The sequence below is a fragment of the Vombatus ursinus genome, unplaced genomic scaffold, assembly GCF_900497805.2.
Source record: "Vombatus ursinus unplaced genomic scaffold, bare-nosed wombat genome assembly UNPS02005459.1, whole genome shotgun sequence".
Lineage (NCBI taxonomy): Eukaryota > Metazoa > Chordata > Mammalia > Diprotodontia > Vombatidae > Vombatus > Vombatus ursinus.
In genome coordinates this window covers 8379581-8400111 of record NW_020945237.1, presented here as the reverse complement: position 1 = coordinate 8400111, position 20531 = coordinate 8379581, and the positions used below count along the sequence as shown (strand labels likewise).

At 42.3% G+C, this 20531-nt stretch overlaps 1 protein-coding gene across 1 annotated transcript in view; it reads left to right on the top strand.

Annotated features, from left to right (window-relative positions):
• The first annotated feature begins 362 nt into the window (after positions 1–362).
• The window catches only part of RSU1 (Ras suppressor protein 1), a 219787-nt gene continuing 199618 nt past the window's right edge, over positions 363–20531 (top strand). The window contains exons 1-3 of the mRNA XM_027847963.1: positions 363–470; positions 659–770; positions 12926–12976. Coding sequence (XP_027703764.1) covers positions 662–770; positions 12926–12976 — 160 coding nt within the window. The 5' untranslated portion in view covers positions 363–470; positions 659–661. The remainder of the gene's footprint in view (positions 471–658; positions 771–12925; positions 12977–20531) is intronic.

The following is a 20531-nucleotide window of genomic DNA, read 5'->3' as shown; positions in this document are numbered from 1 at the left end:
ACACAGCTCTGCCAAACGCCGGAGCTGCTTCACCGACTTCCTCAGAGTTTCCTGCTTCCTCCGAAACCTCCGCTGCCCCTACTCAACTGACACCGGTGTCCAACAAAACTGGACATGCGCAAGAGCTCGCACGCACGCGCCCGCGGCTTAACCAATCAGCATCGTAAGAGCGACCTCCTGGGGGCGGGGCGGAGAGCGGAGCGGGGCGGAGTCTGAGGCCAGGTCCACCGCGGTGATTGGCCCGCCTGGAGCGCTACATTCCGAGGGGGGGGGCGGAGCCTCGCCCTGGGGCCCCGGCCTCGGAGCAATTCTCCTAAATTGGGAAGAGTCCTGGGCTTCTCTCCTGCTTTAGGGGCGGGAGCTGAGAGCGGCGCGGTCTGCGCTTGCGCCGGGGTCCGGGACAGGGCGTGTTTACTCCTCCGGGCTCCCGGCTGATCGGTGCGGGTGCCCCGACGCTGCCGCCCACTGCAGTGAGTGCGGGTGACGGGGGTAGGGGGCGGGGGAGCCCCCCTGCGGGCCCTCCGACCTGGGGACCGGGCGCGGGGCGCGGGGGGCGGGTCCGGTCCTGTCCGCCGTCGGGGCTGGGCGCGGGAGGGGGCGCGGGGGCGGCGGGACCCTGGCCCACGCGTGCCCGCGTCTTGTTTGTGTCCCCGCGCAGACCATGTCCAAGTCTCTGAAGAAGCTGGTGGAGGAGAGCCGGGAGAAGAACCAGCCCGAGGTGGACATGTGTGACCGCGGCATCTCCAACATGCTGGACGTCCACGGCTTGTGTGAGTAGCTCCCGAGCCCCTGGTCCGGAGCCGGGGAGGGGTCGGGGTGCGGGGGCCGCCGGGAGGCGGCTCTCCGCCCTGGCCGGGCTCCGCTCGCTTCTGACTTTGCGCCTCCGACCCGGTCCTTCGTGCGCTCACTTTCTCAAACTTTTAAGGCGGGTTCTCTTTGGATCCGTTAAATAAGGCCAGAGATCTAAGGGACCACAGAAGCCAACCGTCTGGTAACTTCCTCATTTTACAGGTGGGGAAACTGAGGCCCAGTGGGCTTAAGGGACTTGACCAAGAGCATCCGAGATGAAATTTGGGTCTAGGACTCCCGACGCTAGGGCACCTGTTTTTCCACTTTTCCACTCTGATTCATGAGTATTTGCCATGCCACTGAGAAGTGCCATGACATAGTTAATAGACTATTGAAAACTTGACATTACTTTCAAACCACTTTTTTTTTCTGATTTGGAAGGAATATAGTTTTCTGTTTGATCGTTTTTATTTTTGACTGGATTTTGCCTCATACACAAGATAAAACACAGTGTAAGGTGTGTGCTTTACACTAGACCCTCATCAAATCATTTAACCTCACTAAAGTTAACTAGATCACCTCTAATATCTTCTCCAGCTAAAAATATAACATGATCCATGGTTGTGTTTTATAAAAATATCCTTTTTTTGAATACTAAAATGAGCCACCATGGCAAAAAAACAAAAAACCTGAATTGCTATCCATTGGAGAGAATATATATATATAATATACATATATTATATATATATAATGTATGGTTATACATATTTATTGTTGTTCAGTAGTTTCAATTGTGTCTGACTCCTCGTGACCACATTTGGGGTTTTCTTGGCAAAGATACTTGCCATTCTCTTCTCCAGCTCATTTTACAGATGAGGAAACTGAGGCAAACAGAGTTAAGGGACTTGCCCAGGGTCACACAGCTAGTAAATGTCTGAGGTCATATTTGAACTCAGGTTTTTCTGACCCCAGGCCCAGCACTCTATCCACAGGGCCACCTAGCTGCCCATACATGTGCATACACATCCTATATAATGTCATATACACCCACACACAGGTATATATATATATATATATATATAATATATGCATAAGTACATGTATGCATACACAGATAACTTCATTTCAATATAATTGATTTCTTTTGTAATCCTATGTATTTTATTTTGTGCATTTAAAAACATTATTCCGAGAATGATTTCATAGGTTTCACCAGACTGCCAAAGGGTGTCACAAAACAAGGTTAAGAATCCTTGATTTAATATTAGTGCTCCCTCAGTGATTAAAAACTAGAGTTCCCCAAATAAAAACTTAATTCTAAAGGTTTTGAAAATGTAATGCTGTAATTCCCAATCTTAGTTTTTTGTGGGTCCACAAGGGTGTCTTCAGTTACGTTGTAAGGGATATAATGAAATCTTTAAAGCAAGATTAGTATTCATTCAGTTTAATTAGTGGAAAATATTTTTAAGTTCTGTTGTGATGTCTCATTGTGGTGTGGAAATGACTCTGCGATCACCAGGCTGTGCCAGTAGAACACAGCCACAGGCAGATCCTATCAAACTGAAAAGACTTCCTCTCTTTGCCCACTGACAAGTTTGTGTCCAAAGGGACTGGTCGGGATGAGTTTGGAGAGGCCTGTTGTCATGCTGATAGCAGGAGGGGAGGCAACATAGTGTTATGGAGACTACTGGATTTGGAGTTGGAGGATGTGGTATTTGAATTTTGCCTCTGTCTCTTGCTATCTGTGACCTTAGCAAGTGACTTAACCCTCTCTTGTCCTAGTTCCTCAGCTGTAAGATCTGTAAAATGAAAAGAGTATTGGATGCAAATCTTCATGGTAGGCTACTAAATTGTGGGTTTTTATATGTGTCAGTGGAGGACCCAGCCAAGCTGATGAAATCACAAATCCTTGAAATGTTGAAGTAATAAAAGAAAATATATTTGTACATGTACACTTCAAGGAGTGGTAAATTTGTCTGTGTGGGTGCTCTACAAGTTACCTCTTGGTGATGGTGAAAAGGGATTTAATGATATTAAGAAATTTAACAGATTATTCACAATAGGATATTACAAGTCAAAAAGGTTATAATGTCATGATACGTGGGGTTAAGTAGGGTGAGGCCTTCTAGAGCATTTGCCAGTAGAAAGAATCCCACGTTTAGCCCTAATGTATGTATCCCACTCTGCTGGCTTAACCATGAGATTTTAGAATATTTATCAAGCACCTGTGAGCAGAGAACTTGGAGGGGGAAGAGATAAAACAAGTAGAAAATTTGGTTACTGATGAGAAGCAGTGTAGTTATATTTGTGGAACCAGAGTGTTCTAAATGTGAAGAAAAAAAAAGGTAAAAAGGCACATAATGCAACATAAAAATAAATGCATAATATAATACATATGGCAGAGTGGATCAGGAAAGCCTTTCTGAAGGATGGGTTTTGAGCAGTGTTTTAAAGGAGGCAAGAGACGTAGATAGGAGAAAAAGAGGAGTGGGTCTTCCAGATAGGGAGAAGGGCATGATTAAAGGTAGTGAAACCAGCAAGGTGTGTGGGAGAGACAGCAAACAGACTTGCTTGGGTTGACAGAAGTATCAAGAATAAGATTGATAAGACAGTGTTGGAGGGCCTTAAAAGAGTTCCTGTGGTAAGAACCAAGAGCCATTCTATGTCCAGGACCTTGAACAAGGTAACGAAATGGTCAAAGTGGTCTTTGAGAAAGATTTTTCAAACATTTGGCCATAGCTTAAATTATAAATGGGAGGGCTTGAAGATAGGAGGACTATTTAGGAAGCGGTTGCCGTAGTCCAGGAGTGAGAGGATTGACTAGAATGTTTACCATGACAATGGAAAGAAAGGCATGAACCAGAGAGAATTTGAGGTTGGGCAGGGAAGAATCACCAGGTCTTGGTGATTGATCAAATGTTGGTAGAGGACGTTGAAGAGTCAGAGATTTCAGTGACTTCAGAGTTTTAGGCCTGGAGACTCTGGGATGGGTGATAGGGAAATTTGGACAGGTTGAAAAGTTGTAGATAAATTGTGAAGGTACTCACCAATGGGTAGAACTGGAAACAATAGGTGGAATTTGTAGAGTCAGATTTTAATTTAATGTAGATTAAAAAAAAAAAACTTCTAGCTATTAGAACTGTCTGAAAGTAGAATAGTTCGCTCTGGGAAGTAGTGACTTCCCCATGACTGAAAGTCCTGAATCAGAGGCTGATCATCTGTCCAGGGAGGTCGCAGAAGGAGAATTCACGTCTGAGTTAGGCTAGATGACCTTTGAGGTCCCTTCCGTCTCTCAGCTCCTATATTTCATTCATCTGCTGTTTTGTACTTACTAAGAGTTCAAAACCTACCTGTGTTGGCCTTTCGCAACATAGATAAACTGATGAAGTGCTCCCTGCAGCTGACCCTTCAGGACACTGCACCAACGTGGAAGAGGAGCACCTGAACCTGCTAGGGCATTACTCACTTTGGGCGCTGAAGCAGGAGACCGTGAAGAAGCAGGAGACTGGAAACATCTGCACTTAAGGCTCCGTTGCTTCCTTTCTCCCCAGCCCTGCCCATATCCGTCTTCCACCTCTGGCAGACTACTTTGTCGCGTAGTGTTGTTGGTGACGGGGGAATGCTTTCAGAAGAGATTTGTGTGTTTGGGCACATGGCTCACGAGATTCTTCTGTGCCCTTAAATGACTGGTTTTATCATTAATACAGATATCTCTTGAGAGTCAGTCTAAGCCGTTATGGATAGCCACTTTGATCATCAGCCAGTCAGCATTTTTACATGTCCATTATTAACCAGGCTCTTGGCTACACATGGTGGACACAAATAAAATGAATGAAATGGTCAGTTCTCTCAAGGAGCTAACACTCTAATAAGGGAGACATGGGGAAGGAAATGGCAAACCACTCCAGGATCTCTGCCCAGAAAACCCCAAGTGGAGTGGACTGGAAGAACTGAACCACAGCAACTCCAAATACAAAGAATATATGTAAAGACAATACATATCGATGCAAAGTACATAGGGAGGGAAGGTGAGGTGTCATGGGTAAGGAACTAAGAGAAGGCCAGTCTGGCTTCGCATAATGCAGGTGGAGGAGACAGGGAAGGGAACAAGCATTTAGTGCCTCTTCTGTGCCAGGCACTGTGCTCAGCGCTTTACAGATATTCCGCTGAGCCTGGAAAGTTGAGTAGGGGCCAGGATAGAAAGGGCTTTAGAAGCTAAAGGAGTTTAGATTTTATCTGAGAGACAATTGGAGGGCACTGGAGTTGATTGAGTAGGGGTCACAAGGCAGATCACTTTGGCAGGAGGTTATAGGATGGTCTGTTGAAAGACTTAAGGCAGGGAGACCAGGTAGGAGGCTATTGAGATAATCACGGCAAGAAGAGATAAGAGCCTGAATGAACTGAGATGGTAGTTGTGTGAGTAGAGAGAAGAAGTTAGTTGGGTTTGAGAGAGATCATGAGTCAATAAACATTAAGTGCCTTCTGTGTGCCAAGCAACTGGTGCATCACATAGGGGTGGGGAAAGTGAGTTACAAACCTAGGAGATTAGTTGTTTGCATGTTGTCTCATAACCTAACCCTTGTAGGCTGGAAAGGGGCATAGGCCTGGCCAAACTCCATCCTAGGTCAAGGACAGTTTGGTTTATAATGAAGCTGACCACACAGGCGTTCTGCTCTGAAACATTCTTCTGTAGAAGCAGCGTGGTGTAGGGGGAAGGGGGCTGGAGCTAGAGGCAGGAGGGGTCTGGGTTTCAGGTCCGTCTCCAGCACTGTGGGCATGGGTCACATCCTCTCTGAGCCTCAGTTTTCTCTTCTCTAAAACAAGGAAAAGGAGACTTAAAATACCTAACCTCACAGGGTGGTTGTGAGGATGAAGTGACATCATGTCTATAAAGCAGTTTTTAATCCTTAAATTAGAAACCCCAATTTCTACAAGAGGCCTTTCCTGATCCTCTGGCTGCCAGTGCCCCCTCCTGTGAGATGATCTCCTACTTACACTGTATTTATGTGGCATGTACTTACTTCTTTGCATGTAGTTTCCCCAGATAGAACGTGAGCTCCTCTCGGGGAGATTCTGTGCCTTTCTTTGTGTCCCCGGTTCTTAGAATAGTGCCTGGTACCTAAAGAAGCACCTAACAGCTATGAACTGACCCACTGAGCTGTTGTATGCTAGATGTCACTGGGAGTGTGCTATAGCCTGCTTAGATCTGCTGTGTGTGTTTCCTTTGCCTCTTGAGTCCCCTGAAATTTTGATTCTTTGGAGGTTCTGGGATTCTGCGAATTCATGGACATACAGAATCACTGAAGGAATATTAGATGGCCTTTTATAGTTGGGGAATAGCTTAGGACAGGGGTGGGAAACCTGTGGCCTCAAGGCCACATGTCACCCTCTAGGTCCTCAAGTGCAGCCCTTTGAATCCAAACTTCACAGAACATACTCTTTTATTAAGGCCACATAGGGCCTCGAGGCCAAAGGTTCCCCACCCCAGCGTAGGATCATTGAAAACACTGCACAGTTAATGTTCAGCTGGATCTCTCGTCTCCTATTCAGTCAGGGGCCCAGTTCCTTTCCATATGTGGTACCTGTCCAAGATTATACACTGAAAGGCTTAACTCACTGGACTACCTGTCTATCTGCATGTTATAATATGGGCAATATACAGCCATATTATTTTTCCGCACTGCTGGCCCACATGCAGATGCCCACACCCAGCATTCCTTCTCCAACCATCTCTATCTGTGAATGGCTCAATAGATCTCTGGTGACCAGGCATCTCACTGAGTGGCCCCTGTAGTGCACACAGAGCAATGGGACGTGCAGCCAGGAGTATCTGGCAAACATTAGTGTTGAGGGGGAATCCCTTTTCTCTCTGAATTTTGCCCTGGTTCTCCTCCATGAAGATGGCGAATGTTTTCAGCAAATCTTTATCTCTCATTTTTTTGTTTTGCTGGATACTGAGTATCTGCAAGGCTGTTGAACAAATCATGACCATCGTAGTGCCATAACCATAGTTCTGGTGCTGTTCTGTTGTATAATGGCTCATGTCTGACATGTTCTTTATGGTGATCTTAGGCTACTGTCTAGGGAATACATTGGCTGGTTACAGAAAAGCCAACACCGTAGGCTAGAAGGATGTTGAACTGCCCAATCTGATAGTGTGAGAGATTGTCACAGAGTATTCTTTTGGGATCAACGTCCAGGTCTTACATTGCCACGTGAGGTCTTGTCTGATTCCCTCTCTGCTTTGTTCTAATTATAAGATCACGTCTTACAAAGGATCCTACAGTTTAAAGACAAAACTAATATTGGCCTTGTCCTCAAGAAACCACCATTCTGTTGAGGCTGGGGTGGGAGGAACAATATATACTAAATAAAATTATTTACAGAGTAAGGCAAATCAGTGAAGGCCTTGGTAGGAGGCGGCATTTAAACCAAGTTTTGAAGGGAGGTACAGATGCCAATAGGCCATGATGAGGAGGCAGTGCATTTCAGGCATGGCGCCTGTCTTCTGAGTGCCAAGACATGGAGGTGGAAAATGGATGTCATGTTTGCAGTGGAGTGAGCCAAGGGGAGGAATATGAAATCAGTCTGGAAAGAGAGCTTGAAGCTAGATGAGGAAGGACTTCAGATGCGAAAGGAGGAGTTTGTGTTTTATTCTGGTGGCAGTAGGCTGCAGCTTGCTATAACTTTGTTGCCGAAGTTCAGCTGTTTTGAAAACAAGTCTGTAATGCCACCGTGTGGTTCTTTTGTCACTTTGTCACTTTAGAAAATCTCAGTGAACCTTAGAAGTAACTTCAGAATAGTAACGGATCCTACTATTATGCCCTTCAGTAAGGCCTCAGTGCCACCATATCTCATTGGGTTGACATGATTGGTATTGGAGTTGGGAGTCATGAGGTTAAAGGAGCAGAAAAGAGAAAAGGCAGCTACAAAGGAGAATAATCAGGTTCTATGTGGTACTTACATATGCTGAAAGTTTTTTTTTAATCCACAGTAAATTCATTGATTTTTCTCTAATTCTACCAGTTCTTCATTCTTTGATGCTCCTATGAAATAATCATCCTCTTGGCACCTTTTGACCAGTTCACTGCTGATTAGCATCACAGTCTGCCTCCTGATTTGTAAGGGGAGAAGTAGGTAAAATTCAGTTGCTTCTCTTTGTGAGATGCTTTCCTGTGTACTGTCCCTATTTGCCAGGACATATTTTCTCTCTCTGAGCTTGTTACCCTTTAGGCATAGGGACTTGTGAAAAGATAGACATTTTAATTTAAAGCTATTCTAGTTCTCAGAGAGCAGTAGAAATAAAGTTCATTAGATTTGGGTCCCCCAGATCTCTGAAGAGGTACCTTTGCTCACTTTAAGATTACATCTCTTTCTCCAGCTCTCAGATCAAGATAAAGCTCAAAACACCCCTCCCAGTTTCCATTTGATTCCCACCCATTCGAACAGTATTTTTAAGTATCAAGGAGGATGAAGCCTGGAGAATGGCCAAACCAGTGGGAAGCCGAATGGTAACTTTTTATTGTATTAAGTCAGTAAGTTTTCTTTGTCTCGTTAGTTGACTTTAAAGATGCATCTCTTTGTAAATCCCTGGGCTGAACAAAAGGCATGAAATACAATAACATTGCTTTAGGGACTTTTAATATTTTATAGTAAAAAGTGAGGCTCTTCACCATGAGCTCCCTCTTCTTTCCTCTTCCTCCTATCACTCTTGTGCCTTCTGCTTCTCCCTCCTTCATTCCTCTCTTCACGTGACCTGACTCCAAGGCTAACCTCTCTACTTGTTCAAGCGATCCCCGTCCCATCCGTCTCATCTCCTCCAGTAGATTGCCTCCTCTGTCGTCCCTATTCTTTCACTTACCTCTCTCGACTGGCTCATTTCCTACACCCTACAAACATGCTAACGTCTCCGCCATCTTGAAAAAACCCTCGCTTGATCCTTCAGTCCCTGCTAACTATCATTCTGTATGTCTTCTGGTCTTAGTACCTAAACTCCTCAAGAAGGCCTTCTACAGTAGATGCTTGCACTTCCTCTCCTCGCAGTCTCTTCTTAACCCCTCACAGTCTGGCTTCTGACCTTACCCTGCTCTCTCCAAAGCACTTGCTGGGGATCCCTTCGTTGCCAAATTCAGTAACTTTCCCTCAGTTTTCATTCTCCTTGACCTCTCTGCAGCTTTTGGCACTGTTGATCACCCTCTTCTCCTTGATACTGTCCTTTCTCTAGGTTTTCAGGACATCCCTCTCTCCTGATTTTCCTCCTACTTGTCTGACTGGTCCATCTCTGTCTCCTTTGTTCGATCCTTCTCTCTAGATAGCACCCTCTAACCGCAGGTGTCCCTCAGACTTCTGTCCTGAGCTCTCTGCCGTTCTCCCTGTCTACTACTTCACTTGGTAATCATCAGCTCCCATAGATTTAATTATCGTCTTTATGCTACTGATTCTCAAATCTACTCAGTCTGTCTGCTGACCTCCGATCTCTCGTCTCCAACTGCCTTTGAGACATCTCTAACTGGTTGTCCAGTAGACAGCTTAAATTAATGTCTGCAATGGGCCTCGATCTCTCCCCCTAAATCCTCCCCCTGATCTTACCTTCCTTTTTACTGTAGAGGGCAAGGCCATCCTCCCAGTCCCTCAGGCTCACAGCCCAGGAGTTGGCCTGGACTCCTCCCTATCTCTCATCCCCTATATTCAAGCTGTTGCCAAGGCCAGCTTTGCAACATCTCTTGAAAGGCTGTAACAGGCATCTCTCAGCTCCAGGCTCTGGCAGTCCCTCATGCCTGGAATGGTCACCTTCTTCAGCCCTGCCTGTTGACCTCCCTGGCTTCCTTTAAGCCCCGACTAAAATCCTGCCTTTTACCTCTTAATTCTAATGCCTTCCCTTTGTTAATTATTTCCTATTTACCCTGTAAATAGCTTGTTTGTACATACTTGTTTGCATCTTGTATCCACCATTAGATTGTGAGCTCTTTGAAGCCAGGGGCTTTTTTTTGTCTCTTGCTGTACCCCCAGTGCTTAGCACAGTGCATGGCACACAATAGGTCCTTAATAAATGTTTCTTGATTGATTGGTTAATAGCATGCGCTTCTTATTTACCAGGGCTCATTCTGGGTCATTTCTAGTTCCCAAGGTAGCCAAAATGTTATTGTCACCATCTACCAGCGTGTGTCTTTAAGGTCTATGAAGCAGCAGGGGCCAAACAGGAGGGGCAGAATGCTGGTGTCTTCTTGACTGGTTTGGGCAGTGCAGCTTTTATACTTTAAACATTCTATTTCTGTGAACCCTTTCTCTCTTTTTTTAATAGCTCAATGTTCTCATGGGACTCACAAAGAAACAACCACTCACAAACAGAAGGGAGTTGAAGTTGCATAAATACATCCACACGGCTCCCTCTTTTTAACCAGGCATTTCAGAACTTCTCGTTCCTTTGATTGCGTCATTTTTGTTTTCGTATCCCAGCAGCCAGCACAGTTCCTGGCGGGTAGGAAGGCCCTAACAAAGGCTTGTTGAAGGGTTCGATGGCTGAGTATGGGACTTTCCTCCAAAAATGAAGATTACAATGCTATTATAATGTAGTAGGCAGCCTTTGAAAGTGCTTCTGGCCTCATAATGCAGCACCCTGTAGTCAGTGCCATCATGAGCAGCTCCAAATTTAGCCTAGACAACAAAAAAAAAATCCATTCGTTGGCCTATATGAGGAACCTTTTTTAATTTGGTCTAGGGCGTGCTGGACCTTCAGCCCCACTGATATTGTCATTAAGAACCAGAGTCACTTTCTTACTTATAATGAGGAATTGGAATAGTATACTAGTGAAGAAAATCATCAGTAAGCAGCAAAAAAGAGGCAGGAAGTAGATGTGCTTGGTGGAAAAGAACGTTAGACTTGGGGCCCAAAAGATCTGGATTCAAATTCTGCCTCAGGTACTTGTCTAACTCTGAGTAAGTCATTTGATCTTAATTTTCTCATCTATAAATTGAGAGGGTTATTCTAAGTGACTCCTGAGGTCATTTCTAGGGATGACTCTGTGATCTTATCCTGGGCCAGATTTTTTTTGCCCCTGGGGTGGGGGTGGAGGGTGGGATATTGGAGGAGAAAGGAAATGTATCCTATGTTTGGGCCAATATTGTACATCTAAAATGGAAACATTGGAGTAAAATATGGACAAATTCTGAGGAATCTTGAAAAATTTTGTGAGCTCTAAACTCCCTTCCAACCCGACTCTAAATCAGTGACCCTTTGTGAAGGGAGTAGGTGTAATTATGTCTAGATGTCAAGAGTCATTTCAAGAGGTTTCCCATCTTTCTTTTGGGTGGGAAGGAAGGCCTACTTTTACAAATGCCTGTTTTATATGTTTGATACTCATTTTGTACCATGTGTTAGCTCTTCCTTTTACCAGTGAGAAATATGTGGCCTTGTTTGTTATGCATAGGGAATGGGGAGCTTATTAAAACAGCATATTTGTGGAAGAAAAAAAGTGCTATGGATCTTTTTAAAATTAAGTCTCATAGTGTTCATTGGCTTCATGGGACACATTTTTCTTGGTGCTTTCATTGACAGCTCTCTGTTTAGTCACTGCATTTTAGGAAAAATTGAAAAAGGAAGGAAAGGTTATTTAGTGGGAAAAGTGCTGATGTCAGTTAAGATACAGGTTCAAATTCTAGTTTTGCCACTTACTATCTATGTGGCATTGGCAGATGGCAACCTCTGTGGTTCAGTTTCCTTATTTCTAACATGAGGCATTCCTTCTGAGGTTCTTTCCAATTCTATATTCTTGAGCCTATGAAATATACATAAAATATCTGAGAGTCTACCTACCAAGACACAAGAATTATGTGAACAGAATTATAAAACACTTTGCAGAAATTAAATCAAATTATTAAATTAAATCAGCAATTAGAAAGATAATGTTCATGGTTGGGTTGTATCAATATAATTAAATGACAATACTACCTAAATTAATTTATAGATTTTAGTGCTATACCAATCAAATTACCAGAGTTACTTCATAGAACTAAGAGAAAGAATAAAATACTTATCCAGAGGAACAAAAGGTCAAGATTTTCCAAGGAAATAATGAGAAAGAGGGGAAAGGAAAGGAGGCTAGCAGTACTAGATTTCAAACTTTAGTACAAAGCAGTTATCAAAACTGTCTTGTACTGGTTAAAAATAAAGAAGTTGATCACTGGAACCAATTAGGTATATATGAATGAGAGAAAATAAAAAATAATCACAGTATTTGATAAACTCGGAGACTCTCTAACACATATAACTCTTTAGAAACAGAATAATCTCTCTTGAAATAGGTAATATAAACAAATATATAGGTAATATTAATATTATAAACACACAGGTAATGTTAATATATACACACATACATAGGTACATATGTACCTATGTATGTACATATGTACATATGTACCTACATATATATGTATATGTAATTTTAATAGCTAGGGCAGGTGGGTGGTATAGTAGATAGAGTGCTGGACCTGGTGTCAGGAAGACCTGAGTTCAAATCAGGCCTCAGACACTTACCAGCTGTATGACCCTGGGCAAGTCACTTAACTAGTTTCTTCATCAGTAAAACGAGCTGGAGAAGAAAATGGCAAACCACTCCAATGTCTTTGCCAAGAAACCCCAAATGTAGTCACGAAGAGTCGGACATAACTGATCAGCAACAATATTAATAGTTGATATTTATAAAGTGTGTTCAGGTTATAGAGCACTTTCCATGTGTTCATGCTGTTATTAGACTTGTTTGACAGATGGGAAAACTGAAATTGAGATGGGCCAAATCACTTGCTTAGGGTCACACAGCTAGTAAGTGACTGAGGTGGGGTTTCTACTCTGCCACCTAGCCTACATTTGAACATTCAAGTGGAGATTAGTGATGAGGTGCCATGCGTCAGATAGGGATTAGATTAGATGATGTCTGAGCTGGCTTTCTGTTGGGAAGTTTGTCAGCCTGGATGAAGCCTATGGTCCTGTGTTGACAAATATTTCCAGGATTCTCCATGGGAACAGCAAGTAGTTTTTCATCCTGTGAAATAAAGTTTTAACAAACTGTTTCTTTTGTTAGCATCTAGACGTAATGTGGATACATTTACTAACTGTGCTTTTTTTCCTCCTTCTTTGTAGTTACTTTATCCCACATTACACAACTGGTTCTCAGCCACAACAAGCTAACAAGTAAGTGCATTTTTTGTTTGGTTCCACATTTTCAAAAGATTCTTTCAGTATCCCGATGCCTCAGTCCTTTTACAAATGTGACCTATTGTGTTATTTCATTTAAAACACTCAGTAAAGAAGCAAAATCATCAACTTTATATGGGAAAAATTAATGATCTATCCTCAAAATACATGAAGAGATTATCTTCCTAAAGACAGTTCTTTGTTCTACTTCAAGGGAGTTTTCCCTTGATGCTTGGTGCTAATGTAATTTGTCAGCTCCATTATTCTCAAGGGCAGCGTGGCGCAATGAAAAGAGCATTCATCTGGAGTCAGGAAAGATCAAGATTCGGTTCTTGGCTCCTGTACTTGCTAGTTATGCAACTGCGGGAAAGTAATTTTAACCTTTCTGATCCTGTTTCCTCATCTGCAAAATGGGCACAATAATACGCGCGCTACAATCCTCATTGGATTGGTACAAGACACCTTGTGAACCCTAAATGGCTTATAGGTGTGAGTTGTTATTTTTTCAGAAGAGGTTCGACTTGGTGACAAGGCGAGGTGGATTTTGGGTGCTTTAGTAAGATGACCTTGCTTCTACTTCAGCCAGGTGGTCCCTGTCCTTTCTCAAGAAATGGCTCCTATTGCAACCCTAATCAGTCTCCTCTCTGCTGAGGGATAGTAAGGAGGAAGTAGGCTTTTTAGTTCTGTGCTGAGGGCTTAAAAGTATAACTCTCTCAATGGAAAAGTGGCATTTGTTTTCAGAGGTGCATCCAGAAATCTGAATTGATAGAATATAAAGGGATCATTACTAATCATACGGAAGACTTTACTTTACATCAGGATTTCTTTAAATATGGAGAGCTGTTCATTCTCCTATCTGGGTGCAAGTGACTAGCAACGATTAGCTGACAGAAGGAAGCTTTGTTTTGTAATATAGTGGGATGTTATTGCACCCGAAGAAACTTCTGACTATGAGGGATTCAGAGAGATATGGAAAGATTCATAGGAATTGACACAGAGCAAATGAGACAGAACCAGGAAACTTGTTTATGCTGTGACCTCAGCAGCAGTGTGAGAAGGCAACTTTAAAATATCACAGCTCTGAGCAAAGCAGTGACTTTGGAAGACTAATACTTACTCTTACGGACTCTTGGCAGAGAACTAAGGGATTAGACATATTAAATGCAATCATAAGGGAACTTTAATTGAAAATAAATCATGTAGGGGCAGCTAGGTGGCACAGTGGGTAGAGCACTGGCCCTGGAGTCAGACCTGAGTTCAAATCCGCCCTTAGAAGCATGATACTCACTAATTGTGTTGTGACCCAAGGCAAGGCCCTTAACCCTGATTGCCTCGCCAAAAAAAAAAAAAAAAAAAAAAAAAAAAAAAATCATGTATAATGATAGGGCATGACTGAAAAGCTATGGGATCGTATAGTTTGATTTACAAAAGTTTAATCTCCATGAAACTTCAGTAATATCTGTTGTAGTTAGGAAGGCACAGTTCTATCAATAGAATTGGAGCTCCTTGAGGCCTGGGACTCTTTTATTTTTGTATCTTCAGTGCTTAGCACAGGACCTTGCCAGAAGGAAGGGCTTAATGTTGAATTTAAGTTTTAGTAATTCTGGAATACTTTAAATGAGCTATAGTTATTTGTCATTGTGAGTATTCCTGTGTGGTGCACATCACCACCCTTCCAAGCGATAGTAAGAGTGATTTTGTAAATTGCTTTATCTAAAAAAAAAAAAATCCTCACCTGTGGCCAGTCTTATATTTTACTGCTGTTCCTTTCTCTCCAGATTACCATCATTTCCTCTGATTCCTTTTCCCCTCACAGTAGAAGCCTTCTTTGTACAGGAAATGCCACTGAGCAAAACAAAGCAGTGCCTTCACTGTGTCTGATGATTTGTGCTTCACACTGCACCACTGATAGTTTTATCTCCTCTCTGCTAAGAAGAGGGAGGCCCTCATCAGAGTCAGACCCCCAGAATCAAGATTGGTCGCTACATTGACCATAGCTCTGACGCCTTTCAGTTTTTCCTTTACGTGCCATTGTGTGGGGTTTTCTCTTGCTCAGTGTCAGTTGATAAAAATTTTCCCAAAATTCTCTGATTTTTTCATAGTCATAATTTGTCATATTCTTATTATATATTTTATTATTTTATATATTGTATTTATTTTATTTTATTTCAATTATACATTTTATATATTCATAATGTCTTACATTCTTATATTTTAGTTTCCTATTTTATATTTCTTATATTCTCTTACATCACCTACTATAATCAGCATTCCCCAAACCAGAAGCACTCGCTTTTTTTTTTTCCAGTTCTTTACTACCCCTAAATTGGCTATTATAAATCTGTTTGTAAATATGGCACTTTTCTGTATCTTTGCCCTTCTTGATAGGCCTTGTAGCGTTATCACTGGGTTAAAGAGTATATACAGTGTGGTGACTTCTCTTGTTTGAATCCATATCTTTTTATGCTATAGTTGGAACAATGTATAGCTCCAGCTGTAGTACATTAGTGTGTCTTTCTAGAACCTCCCCCCCGACATTTACAATTTGCATCTTTTGTCATCTTTTCTAGTCTCATAGGTATTTTAATTTGTATTTCCTTCTTGGTGATGATATAGAGACTTCTTTCCATGCCACACTGTCACACTATCTTTAGTTTCCAAAGGTAACCCTAAAGGCATTAATTCCACATACATTTCCCCTAACTATTGCTTTCCCAGTAATGCATTTTAGTTGACTCTCCTCATAACGTTGTGGACGCCCGTCTGCTGTGATATTGTTTATCCAATTACCTGATAGGCGCATTGGCGTGCTGGGTGATGATCCTCTGACCTCATGCTGCTTTACACTCTTAAACACTTATCATATCTACAATTTATGTTATGGCTATATGTAAGTTTTATTTCATCTCACCACATTTTTGTCAACTTGAGCAGGAGTGGGGAACCTATGGCTTCGAGGCCACATGCAGTCCTCTAAGTCCTCAAGTGTGGCCCTTTGACGGAATCTTCACTGAACCTGAAGTTTGGATTCAGTCAAAGGGCCGAGCTTGAGGACCTAGAGGACCGCACGTGGCCTCGAGGCCGCAGGTTCCCCACCCAGTGACCGTGTCTCATTTTGCTTTCTGGCTTCCTATCACCTAGCACTGTGAATTGCTTTAACGTGTCTGTGGAATGAATGAGTGGCTGTTGTTTCGTCCAGTGTCGTGGATTTGGTTTTTTTAACCCATTAATGACTTCAAGGTGGAACAGGTTTGTTAGCTTTCACTGTGGTGGGAATTGAAAAGGAAGTCTTTCTCAGATTTCCTGCACGTACAAACTCAAGTGGTGCATTGAGATATTTCTCTGGATAATGCAGTGCAAAGAGCATTATAACCAGTGGCGCAGTGGATGGAGCACCTGCTCTGGAGTCAGGAGGACCTGAGTTCAAATCTGGCCTCAGACATTTGACACTTACTAGCTGTGTGACCCTGGCGAGTCACTTAACCCCGATTACCTTGCCTCCCCCCCCCCAAAAGGCATTATAACTAGAAATATTCAGGCTTATAATTATGGGCCTGTAATCATTTGGATAGTTGTTGAAGTTAGTGGTGGTAGAATTGTAGCTTTTCAGAGTTGAATCAGATCATCTTCATTTTGTAGGCAAGAAAAGAGCCTGCCCTGAAACTAAGGGATGTGTCTAATGGCACCCAGGTCGTTTGGGGCAGAGCCAGGGCTAGAATTCCAGGTTACAGTCCCCACTCTCATTCTTGATTTTTGGAGATAGGGCCAGAAGAGATTCAGTTTTGTAGAAACAAATGTGTCCAGAGTAAGTATTGATTGAAAACAGAACAAAACATAAGAAGAACCAGGATAGCTTAAGTGTGACTTGGTTTTAAGTGTGACAGGGTCTTGATCAGTTCATTTACTTCCCTTCGTACCTCTAGCCCCATAATATGAATAGGAAATATCTGGAATAGAGGTAAAGGTAATTAAATGTTCATTTGCAGGTACTGTATGATGTTTTACTTTTTTTCCCCTTAGAGTATGACAGTTGATGTGGTAGCTGAAGTGGTTAAACTGTTCTGCTTTGTTAATATTTCAGAAAAATTAAAGATTTTTTTCCCATCTATGCTTTTCTTTTTTCTTTCTTAAAAAGAAAAAAAGAAACCTGCCTTCTAGATGTAGGACTGCTATTACTCCGTCTCCATCCCCACTGGAGATTTGATTGGGAAGGAGTGATAAGAAATAACAAGAGACCCGCTGTGGGGGCAGGGAGGGATGCTGGGGTGCATGGGGCTTGCTTTTCTGAGGACAACCCACCTTGACTCTCAGATGATAATACAGATGCGCTCATAGGGAGCTGGAAGGTCCCTATCACCGACAGGACCAAGAAAAAAAATTATGTTTCTCCTCAATCTATCCTGATTCCAAATCCCTTCCCCATGTTGTGATCTCAGTACCCAGAGTTAGATCCAGTGTTCCTCTAGAATTTCTTCATTGACAGCTGATAACTGGTCCTGCTAGATGCTGGTCCACCATGAAGGTTTGGATTGTGTTGTGAAGTTTACATTCATTTGTTCACTCAAAGGAACCCAGAGACCCGCGTTTCCTAGAATGCCTGGTTTCAAAGTAGATCTTAGGGGCTGCTAGGTGGCGCGGTGCATAAAACTCTGGCCTTGGAGTCAGGAGGGTTCAAATCTGGCCTCAGACACTTGACACTTACTAGCTGTGTGACCCTGGGCAAGTCACTTAACCCCGATTGCCTAAGCAAAAAACAACAACAACAACAACAAAAACAAAAAAAATCAAAGTAGATCTTATGTCTGGAGCTTCTAGGATCTAGGAAAGCAGTGGACAATTAGTGGTGTGGTACATGTTTTCTTTTGCATTGTTTCTTTGTTGTTATGTACTATTTACTTGTTTATCAGTCTCTGCTAAGAGTAAAAATATTTACACTGTTTCTAAGCATGTTTGTATGTTTCTGTGAAGAGCCGTCTCCATTAGGCCAAGATCACATGCCTGGGGCTAGCTAGTAGAAATATAGAAATAATAGAAATATACCACATTCCAAAAACAGAATTTGGCGGATAGGTGGGGGCTTACTACTGATTTCTTGTTTTGTAAATCCCAAGTCAACACATTCCTTCACAGAGAGTTTGTGTTGCCCCAAATCAAGGAGGAGCTGAGGGATGGAAGGTCATTGGCACCCTGTGAACCATGGGTGCTTGTTTAACCCTTCTGTGTAAGAAGGCGTGTACAGACCACTAGGGTGAATAGGAGATGAGCCTATCTTATGAATTTTTTCTATTGAAAGGACCAGGATAGAGGCTATAAATGCCTTCTGGTGTTAGATGACAAATTTTCCATGGCTGCTACATGGAGGGAAAATATATAGGATGTTTTAAAATTGTGTTTCCTTGCTTGTTTTCCTTTTTTTCAAATTTGTAATACTGGGTTGGATGAAAGATTGCTTGGGTATACGTGAAGTGTTCAAGCTATGATTAACATGTATTATAATTAATACCTGCTTGTTGGAGAATAACTTACTGGTGTTGGCCATTTTACTTTTATCACTGTGGTTTTGAGGAAGTTAATGACAAGAGCTCGCTTTTTTCCTTGCTTAATTGACTTTTACTCTTTTGTGCTTGTTATAGTTCCTGTAGACTTGAATGATTTTCTAATAATATAGCAAGGATTTGTTAGGGCACTTTCAAAGTCTAATGAAATTGGGGAAAATGTCATGTCAAGAAATTTGTGTGTGTCTGAATTTATTTTTACATATAATACACAGCTTGAAGCAATGTCACGGAACTGTTGATTACTGAGAAATGAGAGTGACAGCTGGGTCACACTTACGTGCAGGAGTTAGGAATGAGCTGGTTCATTTTTAGCACACGCTTTGTGTTGCCCATGCATAAGGCAGGGGCAGAACCATGGGCACCGCCACACCATATTAACAGTGGCTGCAGCTGCTGAAATTGAGGTAGAAGGTCTGCTGATTAAACAGATACAGCCAAGGAATCATAGAAAGTGCCCCTGGAAGGGACCTTCAAGATTGTGTAGTCGAACACTTTACTGCATCTCCACGGAATGTCAGGGTTGGAAGGAAGCTCAGCGGCTTCAGGCCTGACCAGTACCTGAACAAGAATCCTTTCTACAACATACTTGAAGAGTAATCATCCAGCCTTTGCTACAATGATATTAATTAATAATAAGAAAAATATTAACTAGCATTTATAGAGTGCTTTAAGGTTTGTAATATTACAGAAGACTAAGACTCATAGGGAGGGGAACTCAGTGTACTTGAGGGTCTTACATCTGAGGAAATTGAGGAACAGAGACATGAAGTGACTAGCCATTTTGATTTTTTTCATTTTCTTGTCCTGCCACTTCCCTCCAAACCAGGCCACCAGAGACTCAGGAGCAGCCTAGATACTCAGCTCAGTTCTTCTTGGGACCATAAGTCCCTTTATTTACCTTGACCTTTTCCATTTCCCAACCTCTTCCAATGAAATCAATGCTCCTATTGTCTCTGGATAGGATGTGTGGGTGTCGTTGTGAGATTACTGCCCTGTTGTTCACCATTTCTCTAAATTTCTGGACCAAAACATCCTTCTCTGGCTACCCTTCCCCTGCCTATTTATGTTCTTTCTTTTTTTTTTTTTAAATAAATTTGTTTATTTTTATTTTTCAACATTTACTTCTACAAGATTTTGAGTTCCAAATTTTCACCCCATCTCACCCCTCCCCCCACTCCAAGATGGCATGCATTCTGAATACCCCTACCCCTAGTCTGCCTTCCCTTCTATCTCTCCCCCCATTCTCTTATCCCCTTCCCCTTCTGTTTTCCTGTAGGTCAGGATAGATTTCTGTACCCCATTTCCTATATTTCTTATTTCCCAGTTGCATGTGAAAACATTTTTTTTAAACATATGTTTTTAAAACTTTGGGTTCCAAATTTTTTCCCTTCCTCCCTCCCCACTCACATTCATTGAAAAGGCAAGCAACTCAATATAAGTTATACATGTGCAGTTATTCGAAACACTTCCATAGTAGACATGCTGTGAAAAACCAACTCTTATTTCCCTTAATCCTATCCTGCCCCCTCATTTATTCTATTCTTTCTTTTGACCCTATCCCTCCTCAGAAGTATTTGTTTCTGATTACCCCATTTTCCAGTCTTCTCTCCTCTCTGTCATCCCCCTACTATCTTGTCCCCTTCCCCTGCTATTTTCCTGTAGGGTGAGACAGATTTTCTTACCCAATTGATTGTGTATGTTATTCCCTCCTTAAGTCAAATCCTATGAGAATAAAATTCACTCATTTCCTCTCACCTTCCCCCGTTTCCCCTCTACTGTAAGAGCCTTTTCTTTTCAGTTTTTCTTTGTGAGATAATTTACCCCATTCTACCTCTCCCTTTCTCCTTCTCCTAGTATAATCCTCTCTCACCCCTTAGTTTTATTCTCCAGATATGACCTGTTCATCTTCAACTTACACTGTGCCCTCTATCTATCTATCTATCTATCTATCTATCTATCTATCTATCTATCTATCTATCTATCTATCTATCTAT